This window comes from Nicotiana tomentosiformis, chromosome 12 (assembly GCF_000390325.3).
Source record: "Nicotiana tomentosiformis chromosome 12, ASM39032v3, whole genome shotgun sequence".
Taxonomy (NCBI): domain Eukaryota; kingdom Viridiplantae; phylum Streptophyta; class Magnoliopsida; order Solanales; family Solanaceae; genus Nicotiana; species Nicotiana tomentosiformis.
Window position 1 is genome coordinate 120,533,486 of NC_090823.1, and position 11,199 is coordinate 120,544,684.

General features: G+C 36.3%; 1 protein-coding gene across 1 annotated transcript; it reads right to left on the minus strand.

Moving 5' to 3' along the window:
* Nucleotides 1–5,062: 5,062 nt before the first annotated feature.
* Nucleotides 5,063–6,874, minus strand: LOC138903307 (uncharacterized). Its single transcript, XM_070191253.1, has 3 exons — nt 5,903–6,874; nt 5,741–5,804; nt 5,063–5,415 (listed from the first exon to the last, which is right to left on the minus strand). Exons 1-3 carry the CDS (start codon nt 6,872–6,874, stop codon nt 5,063–5,065), a joined length of 1,389 nt encoding a protein of 462 aa, XP_070047354.1.
* Between the last annotated feature and the right edge of the window lie 4,325 nt (nt 6,875–11,199).

Here is an 11,199-nt window from a genome sequence, read left to right on the forward strand (position 1 = left end):
CATCATAAGGATATTCAAAATCAGTGCTGAGTAAAGGCTAAGTCCGCAACTTAAACTAGTAGCTCGTTTACGTAAATTTGGGCAGCATCTCCCCTGTAACTAGGCCCACCTCCAATACCATATACCAACAACAAAAAGAACACAACAATAACAACATGTAAGAATCATTTTACAACCTTATCTCTATCACAATATACCACAAAACAGCCCACACACCCTAATCACTTCATACATAAAACGGCAACCAAAGTAGTGTCAAACAACTTTAAAGAATATGACGACAAACGAGCAACCAACCATTCCGTCATTATGTGGTGTTTATCCACACAATTTGTCCTCCAAAACTCCATTAAACAGTAGAAAAATATACATCCCAACGGCAACACGAAACAACCCACAAAACAGTCCACTACAAGTCAAATAACTCAAACTCACGGCTTTCGATCACCGTCCCGTGAGTTCTAACTATTAGGAAACGAATTTATCAATATTACTTGATATTTAAACACTTAAATACAGAAAGTACATGTTTTATTAACTATGAAGTACCCTCCAAAACTCAAACTACTAAGAAAAAGAGAGGCGATATAGCGATACTTATGTCGTATGGATCGTTTTAATGTTATCGCTTCTTGATTCCATGCCCGGGATGATAATCATGTTTGAAGACCTTGTAAAGAGATTAAGAGTAAAGTAAGGGGTGTTATTTGGGCGATGATAATCATGTTTGAAGACCTTGTAAAGAGATTAAGAGTAAAGTAAGGGGTGTTATTTGGGCGTGTTCTCTGGAAAAATAGAGAAAGAAACGAGATGGGATGTAAATATCCCATATTTTTAAAAGTCAAAAAGGTGCTACTTGGCACCCTATGATTGGCCCTTCTTCCAACGCTTATAACTTTCTATCTGTGTGTCGTATGAAAAAACGGTTAAAAGACTTGGAAACTACATTCCAAGACCTTTAATTTGATATATAATATATCCTAAAAAGACCTTATATAGAACACGAAATATATTTCTCAAAAAGCTCTGTTATAAGGCAAATCCTTAGTCGGTTTTTCCGTAACTTTAATCCGATTTTTCCCAAACTTCATGGTTTCTATCCAAAAATCATATATAGCCATATTATGACTTTAAAATCATTTAAATCATGATTAAATAGTCTCATATTCATTACATCACCTTGGGGCGCACAAGGTGTAACATGTGGGACTCGGATTGAGGCAATATTTGGAGACAAATTTCATTACAAGGATTGGGGTAAGTGTTCTATACCCGTTTTTGATTATATTTCGTGATTTTATCTTTATTTTTGGTAATTGTATTATGAGTTTGAAAGAGAAAATTGGGGACTTTAGCCTAAAGCTTCATAGAGTGAGTGTTTGAGTTTTGAATGTCGATTCGGAGTCAGATTTGAGTGAAACTAGTATGGTTTGACTCGTAATTGAATGGGTTGTCGGATTTTAAAAGTTTCGTCGAGTTCCGAGGTGCGAGCCCGAGTTGGACTTTTTCATTGATTTTGGACTTTTGAGTAAAAATTCGACCTTTATCAATCGGAATTGTTTCCTTAGGCTTTATTTGACGTATTTGAGTTACTTTTGGCTAGTTTCGAGTTGTTCATAGGCCGGTTCATGCGGGATGGCATTTTGGAGCATCGCTTGGCTTACTCGGTATTGGAATTTGCCTTGTTCAAGGTAAGTAACATTTCTAAACTTGGTGTTGAGGGTATAAAACCCCGAGTTACGTGTTATGTGATTTGTTTTGGAGGTGACGCACATGTTAGGTGACGGGCGTGTGGGGACGCACCGTAGAAATTGAGACTCAGTCGATTCCGTATATCTGTGTAGTCAATTAACTTGTATTTTTCCATGTATTTGTCATGTGTTAGAGAAACTGAGATGTGACTCATGTTAGAAATCATGCTTATGCAAATGCTGGTATTATCGGGACCCATTGAGGTCATTTCTGTTGTCGAGTTATATTTTTAAAGTGTAATTTCGTACTCAGTCGTATACATTCACTGCATATCATATCATCATTTTGGGCTAGTTTCATGACATAGTGAGCCCGAGAGACTGGAGAGATTGATGACTGAGTGAGGCCGAGGGCCTGATTGTGAGGTTATTGATACTATAGCGCGTGAGTTATCCGTGCGGATCCAGATATTGATACTATAGCACGTGAGCTGTCCATGCGGATCCAGATATTAATACTTTAGCACGTGAGTTATCCGTGCGGATTATAGTGCTTGGGCTGAAGGAGCCCCTCCGGAGTTTGCACACACCTAGTGAGCGCATGTACCTACTGAGTGCGAGTGCCGAGTGATTGGGATAATTGAGTGACTGGGAGGACTAAGTGAATTGATACTTTGAGAGTATGCATATGGTTGTTCACTATGTTGTACTGCATTCGACATACACACTTGGCATATAAGTATAGAGATGCATTTTTTCTCATGTTGTATGGTATCACGTCATTCATGACTTCTCATACACATTGACATGTAGGCTTAGAGATGTACTTTTCCTTGTGCCATTTGATAATGAAACATTTACCTGTTGAAAAGTTTTGGAAGGAAAACCACGATTTTGCAAACTTACTCATATTTTGGTACTTTAGGTAAGAGATTTGGGTTTTCACTGTTATACTTGAAAAACATGTCTATTATCTGGAACTGTGAACGGGATAAACATTATATTTCTGAGTTATTTCCTTTACCAATTTTATTATATTGTTATGAGATGTTGTTGGCTATTGGTGTCGGACCTTGACCTGTGTTCCAGCTCGTCACTACTTTCAACCTAAGATTAGGTTTGTTACTTATTGAGTATACGGGGTCGGTTATACTCATACTATACTTCTGCATCTTGCGTGCAGATATTGGATGCTGATGTTGATGTGATCGACGGGAGCGGGATTTGAATACGTACATGCTTTCCGATTGTAGTATAGTATACACACACACACACACACACACACACACACACACACACACACACACACTAAGTGTATAATATATAAGCTATATTCGATATATATATATATATATAGTATTATAGTATATATATTAAGATGTATATTATATATATACTATACTATACTATATATACATATATCGAATATAAGAAAATAGCCGTTTAACCTCCCAACTTTATTTTAACTCCAAACTTTTTATAATTATACTTTTTCCCTATTTTTAACTATAAATACCCCCTCATTCTTTCATTTTTCTCACAAAATCATCAATCTCTCTTATATTATGATCCAAAAAAAAAAGGGAAGAATTGGCAAAAATAGTTACTGTTATGTGCTTACCCTATAATTGATTTAACATCCTCTATATATATATATATATATATATATATATATATATATATATAGCTTATATATAGTATATATATATATTAAGATGTATATTATATATATATACTATACTATACTATATATACATCTTATATAGGATGTTAAATATTAAATGTATACTATACTATAATTTAAATGTTGAATATTAAAATTTAGGATGTTAAATCAATTATAGGGTAAGCACATAACAGTAACCATTTTTGCCAATTCTTTTCGATTTTTTTTTTGGATCATAATATAAGAGAGATTGATGATTTTGTGAGAAAAATAAAAGAATGAGGGGGTATTTATAGTTGAAAATAGGGAAAAAGTGTAATTATAAAAAGTTTGGAGTTAAAATAAAGTTGGGAGGTTAAACGGCTATTTTGTAAATAGTCAACGACTATTTTGGCAGAGGAAACGGCTAGATTTTAAATGCCCAAACGGACAATTTTTTTTTTAAAAAAAATTTGGCAGTTGGGGCCGTTTAGTCCCGCTAGGACCGGTTTGGTCCCGGTCCCAAACGGTCCGGTCTCGCGGGCCTCATGCTAAGGACCAGCCCACTTGCCAGGCCCACATCCCCCGGTCCCGGTCTTAAACGGCTCAGCCCGTTTAGGCCCACTACCCACATGGGTTGCAGTCCCGGGCCGGTCCGGTCCTGGGCCGGCCCACTTGCCAGCCTTAGTAAATTCTAATCTTAGAAACTCATGATTTGTACTTCTAGTCCTTGGGGGATGTATAAGATTAAGATATTTTCTTTCACTTAATTGTCTTATTAAATTTTATTAGAATTGGATAGTTGTTAATTGGCTTACCTAGCGGGTTGGGTTAGGTGCCATCACGACTAGTTAAATTTTGGGTCGTGACACACTTGTGTAAAAAAAATGGGAGATTCAATATTGGGATCAGAACTTGAAATAGATGGTAAACTGGGAATCACATCACTAGGTGTACAATCAATAGCATCAGAAGTGTGATCAGGCATGTCAGTGATGGAAATAGAACTAGGAAATAAAGGAAGAGAGTTTGATTGAGAAGAAAAGGGATAGACAGATTCATGAAATTGTACATCCCTAGAAACAAAAAATTTTCTTGAATTGATATTTAAGAGTTTGTATCCTTTATTCCCTCAAGGATAACCTACAAACACACAAACAATGACCCTAGGTCCTTACTTATCTCTGTTATGTGAAAGGGTAGAAGTATAACACAAACAACCAAAAGACCTAAAAAATCATAATTTGGTACTTTTCCAGACAAAATTTCAGAGGGTGTCTTGTTTTGAATAATTTTAGATGGAAATCTATTGATTAAAAATATGGCAGTGAGCAAACATTCTCCCTAGTAGGAGATGGGAAGATTGGATTGTCGCAGCAAAGCTCTGGATGTTTCTAACATGTGCTTATGCTTCCTCTCTACAATTCTATTTTGTTGGGGGGTAGCAACACATGAAGTTTGGTGAATGATGTCTTGAGAAAGAAAGAAATCACAAGCAGTAGAGGAAGTTCCTAATTTTAATGCATTATCTGATCTGATGACTTTGACTTTTGTGTTGAAATGCCTTTCTACCATAACTAAGAAGTTCTTTAATACAGAAAATGCATTCTTTTAGTGCTTAGAAGGAAAGTCCAAGTTCCTCTTCTATAGTCATCCACTATGGTGAGAAAATACCTATATCCATTATAGGTAATTATTTTATAGGGTCTCCAGGTGTCAATGTGAATTAATTCAAAGATGTTTTTAGTGAAAATTCTGCTAGAATTGTTTGCCTAGCTAAAGGAAAAATATTGCATGGATAATTGATATTAGATACAGAAGATGAAATATATTGAACACTAATATTTTTCATTGCAGAAAATGGCATGTGACCTAGCCTAAGATACCACAACGTTACATTGGAATTAACTTTTACAAGAAAAGAAACTGAAAAAGAACAAGCATGATTAGACAATCTTGCTTTAGGAAATGAAAATCCACTCCATTCTGATGATTTTCTAGACCTATGGCTTGAAGATCCTAGCAAGTAAATTCCCCCTTTAGCATCACCAAGACCCTGAGGGATCCTCACAGAAGGGCCTTGTATCATACATCCATAGGCAGAAAAAAATTAGAAGACAATTGTAATGTTTGCAAATCTTATGAACTTACATCAAATTGTATTTGAATGCAGGCACATAAAGAACATTTTGAAGAGTCATATTGTGAGCTATAAATACATCTCCAATATGTGTGACTTTGATTCTATAGGAGTTAGGTAGATTTACTATTAAAGGTCTAGGAAGAGGTCTAATAGTTGAGAAAATTGAAGGATCTGAAGACGTATGCTCAGAGGCTCCTGAATTCAAGATCCAGGAAGTTAGTTTAAAATGAGAGTCTTTAGAAAAGGTTTTTGGAGCTATACCAGCACAATTGGCAACATTAAAACTGACATCTGAATTTGAACACTCTGGTTGTGCACCTTTCACCTGCTAAAGCAATTGAATAAATTGAGAAACCTGTTCCTGTGTGAGATGTTTGCTAACATTTACTCTTCAATAGCATTTTGTTCCTCTGTTCCACTTACTGAGTATGCTGCATTGCTCTTAACAGATCCATGAAACTTCCTCGGCTTGGTGAATTTGAAATCTGCTGGAAAACCAATGATCATGTAGCACTTATCCACTGAATGCCTAGGTTTTTTGTAGTAGGAACAAACCAGGTTGTTTTTCTTTCCTTTGAAGACAAAATTTTCAAATTTTTGACCTGTGTGATTCTGATTTGCAGCCATAAAGGATGAAGAGTCTCTAGGAAACTGAGAGTTCACATAGACTTCTCTCTGCTTTTCATCTTGCATCAAGAGGGAATAAGCATGGCCCACAGTTGGAAGGGGTGACAACATTAAGATACTGCTCTTCACAGAAGCATAGGTGTCATTCAATCCCATGAGAAACTTAATCAACTTCTCATCCTGAAGTGACTTGGCCATTTTGACTTTTCCTCCACAATTGCAGTCACATGAGCACTTGACATGAGTGTTCAAGGTATCCAGTTCATCCCACAATCTCTTTATCTTAGTGAAATAGCATGCTACGTCACTTGACCCCTGAATTAAATCACTCAATTCCTTCTGTAAATGATACATCTTTGCACTATTTGGCTGACCAAATCTGTCTTCCAAATTATCCCACAGATCTTTGGTTGTTTGAGAGCATATGACACTATCAGCTATTTCTCTTGAAAGAGAGTTCAATAACCAAGATATCGCCATATCATTACACCTACTCCATAGCCTAAAGTCAGGTGTTTCTGAGCTAGGTTCAAGGAATGTTCCATCAATGAAGCCTACCTTATTTTTGGCAGAAAGATCTATAAGGATGGATCTGCACCACCCTCCAAAGCTTCGACCATCAAAGCTTGTGTTTACCAAGTTCATTCCTAGTGAATCAGAGGGGTGAAGAAAGTAGGGATGACTTGAGTCCTTTATTCCACCTCCATTATTCCCAGAAGTGGTGATGTTTGCTGAAGTGGCCTCAGTAGATTCAGGTGTAGAACCCATTGAAGATTGAATATTGAAGATTGAAGAATGAAAATGAAGGAAAAAAGAGAAACTGATGAAGAGAAACACAATAGGATCGATCTTAGAGCTAGTGCTATGATATCATGTAGAAATAGTGAGCTACAAAATTATCACGACCCGAAATTCCCACCTTCAGACCGTGATGACGCCTAACATTACACTTTCTAGGCAAGCCAACGTTAGAATAATATTAACTAATTTTTAAATAATTTTTAAATTTATTAATAACAAAGAACGATTGCGGAAGTAAAGTCTGAGATATAGTGAGTAATCCATAAAAAAATAACGGTGTCTAAATACCATCCCAAAATTTGGTGTCACAAGTGTACGAGCTTCTAGAATAATATAAATAAAGGTCTGAAATAAAATTAAGCTGTCTGGAAATAAACACACAGCTAAAGTAAAATAGACAGGGACTTCAGAACTGCGAACGCCGTGCAGTCATACCTCAAGTCTCCTCTAAGTAGCTGAAATCCGAGCAAGTCTATGGTACGCCGCTGAGACCAACTCCAAAATCTGCACAAGAAGTGCAGAGTCAGTACAACCGACCCCATGTACTAGTAAGTGCTGAGCCTAACCTCGATGAAGTAGTGATGAGGTTAAGGCGGGTCACTTACATTACATGTACGCAATATTAGTAACAACAACAATAATAGAAATAAATCAGGTAATTCATTTATAATAATTGAAGCCAACTCAGCAATCATAACCAATTGTCATTTCAATCAATTCGGTTGCAGCGTGCAACCCGCTCTCACAATATATTCACATTCAAGTCTGTTGTAGCATGAAACCATCTCTCACAATATATTCACTTTAATCAAGTCTGTTGCGGCGTGGAACCCGATCCCCCAATATATATATGTATGTCGATTTTTAAATAAGTCTGTTGCGGCGTGCAACCCGATCCTTCAATATGGACTTTTAATAAGTCTGTTGCGGCGTGCAATCTGATCCTCCAATATATTCATTATAATCAATTCTGTTGCGGCGTGCAACCCGCTCCTCAATAAGTCCAACAATTAATATAAAATTATAAGAAAACAAGAACACAATAATTTATGATTTAATTATGAAACAAACAAAGGAAAATAGCAAATTATTATGGAAATCATAGAGAAAATAGGCAGTTTAATATTTAATATGCTAAATGTCAAATAACAATTAAGACATAATTCAAATAACATGTAACAATTAATGCAGGAATTCAAGAATTAATATTTGACAAAGAATAAGAGAGAAATAATTATTATAATAATTAATTTATGATTTAAAATTAATTTATAATTTTTCAAGTAATTATGCAAACAATTAATTTTGACAACGTATAGACACTCGTCACCTTGCCTATACGTCGGTCACATGCATTTCACATAGTAAATAGTTTAAGGGTTCTATTCCCTCAAGTCGAAGTTAACCAGGATACTTACCTCGCTTTGCAAATTCCAATCAATTACTCAACCACAGGTTTTCCTTTTAAATTTATCTCCAAAAGCTTCAAATCTATTCACAAACAATTCGATATACTCAAAACGAATCATGGGAATTAATTTCATATGAATTTAAATATTTTGAGAAAATGAACTCGGATCAGTGTTTTGACAATTCCGGTAGGTCCGTATCATGATTTAGGACTTGGGCGTATGCCCGGAATCGAATTTCGAGGTCCCTAGCTCGAGATATGAAATTTTGATGAAATATTAAAAGCTTGAAAGCTTAATAATTTTTAAAAAATTACTGATATTGAATTTATTGACCTCGGATCCGTATTTTGGTTCCGGAGTCCGGTGTAGGTCCACTATAATATTTATGACTTGTTTGCCGAATTTGGTGAGAATCAGAGCTGATTTGACGTGATTCGGACGTCCGGGTGTAAAAATAAAGGTTTTAAAGTTTTCTTGAAAATTTCCTTTGATTTGGTGTCCGATTCGTAGTTCTAGGTGTTAGTTTGGCGATTTGATCGCGTGAGCAAGTTCGTATGATATTTTAGGACTTGTGTGCAAGTTTGGTTTGGAACCCCGAGGGCTCGGGTGAGTTTCGGATGGGCTACAGGATGATTTCGGACTTAGAAAATCTGGTTTTCTGCAGACTTGAGGCTTCTGGTGTGTTCTTCTTCGCGTTCGCGAAGGTACTCTCGCGAACGCGAAGAGCAAATTGGGCTGGCACGTTTTGTGTTTCACGTTCGCGATAGAGTGACCGCGTTCGCGAAGGTTTGAGGTTCAAAGCTTCGCGTTCGCGATCGAAGCCTCACATTCGCGAAGGAAAAGAGGCTAACCAGGAAATTGCCTTCGCGTTCGCGAAGGGCATCTCGCATTCGCAAAGGGCATCTCGCGTTCGCGAAGGCCAAGCCGGGCAAGCTTCGCGTTCGTGAAGTATCCCTCGCGTTCGCGAAGAGTAAAATTGGGCAGCACAAATTTTGTGCTTCGCGAACGCGAGGCACTGACCGCGTTCGCGAAGGGTAAAAGTCCCAGAAACAGAACTTAAGTTCTGGAAAATCCCATTTTCAACCCTTTTTCATTTTTGAGCTCGGGTAAGGTGTTTCTTGGGCGATTCTTACGGAAAAATATTGGGTTAAGTGTTCCTTATCCTATATTAATTATATTTCATGATTCCATCCTCATTTATATCATTAATCCGTGACATTTTGGAAGAAAAATTAAATTTTTATAAAATCTTCCAAAAATAAAAAAATTTAAGATTTGAACGTCCATTTGACATCGGAATTGGATAATGTTTGTATGGTTTGACTCGTCTCGGAATGGGTGTTTGGATTTCGTATGTTTTTTCGGAATTTGAGACGTGGGTCCTACTGCTGAATATTTTAATGAATTTTGGATTTTTATCCAAAAAATTTATAAATTCATATACATATATATATTGGGGGATCGGGTTGCACACCGCAATATACTTAATTAAAGTGAATATCTTGTGAGAGATGGTTGCACGCTGTAACAGAATTGAATGTGAATATATTGTGAGAGCGGGTTGTACGCTGCAACAGAATTGATGGAAATGACAATTGGTTATGACTGATGAGTTGGTTTCAATTATTATAAATGAATTACCTGATTTATTTCTATTATTGTTGTTGTTACTAATATTGCGTACATGTAATGTAAGTGACCCGCCTTAGCCTCGTCACTACTTCGTCGAGGTTAGGCTCAGCACTTACCAGTACATGGGGTCGGTTGTACTGATACTACACTCTGCACTTCTTGTGCAGATTTTGGAGTTGGTCCCAGCGGCGTATCATAAATTTGCTCGGATTTCAGCTACTCAGAGGAGACTTGAGGTATAACTACACGGCGTTCGCAGTTCTGAAATTCCCGTTTATTTTACTTTAGCTGTGTATTTATTTCCAGACAGCTTTATTTTATTTCAGACCTTTATTTGTATTATTCTAGAAGCTCGTGCACTTGTGACACCAAATTCTGGGATGGTATTTAGACACCATTATTTTTTATGGATTACTCACTATATTTCAGACTTTACTTCCGCAATTGTTCTTTGTTATTAATAAATTTAAAAATTATTTAAAAATTAGTTAATATTATTCTAACGTTGGCTTGCCTAGCAAGTGAAATGTTAGGCGCTATCATGGTCCGAAGGTGGGAATTTCGGATCGTGACAAAAATTTTGAGAATTTTTCTCTGTGTTCCATTCAATCTGTACAAGGATATTTATACAAGTATTCAATAGATAAGGACAAAAAATTAAACCTACACTTGTCTCCTATGTATTGGCTATCTAATATAAACAAAAATACAGCTATATGTACCAATGTACTATGTACAATTTTTTGTATACCGTTAGAGGTATATTCAGGAATCTAAAGCTGTATTACAACTATTTTGTATTTGAAATAAATAGTTTGTCTTCTTCTGATTATGTGTTGGGCTGTGTTGAACTAGCAAACCTTGTGGCTCAATACATAAAGTCTCTTTAGCATGTGACCCAATATACAAGTATTTAGTCTTCAGTCTAGATGCCTAGACATACTTCAAGTTAGCCCCAATTTCCTCGTCAGGCTTCGAATTAGTCCCAAATGCAGAACTATCGAGATTGTTGATGACAACAAAAGGATAAGTCCTTTCATAGAAGTATGTCATTAGTCATTACAATGGCATGACATTTTATGAAATGATGTGTGCATTAAAGACGTCACTGCCATAAAACTGCGTTTTTGTTGGTCTATATGAATATCAGTACCAATTAGTACTAATATTCATGTGTTGTGAAATTGCGATAACCTTTAGAAAAAAAAGGTTAAATGGTCAAAACTTAAGCAAGAAAAACATTGAGAA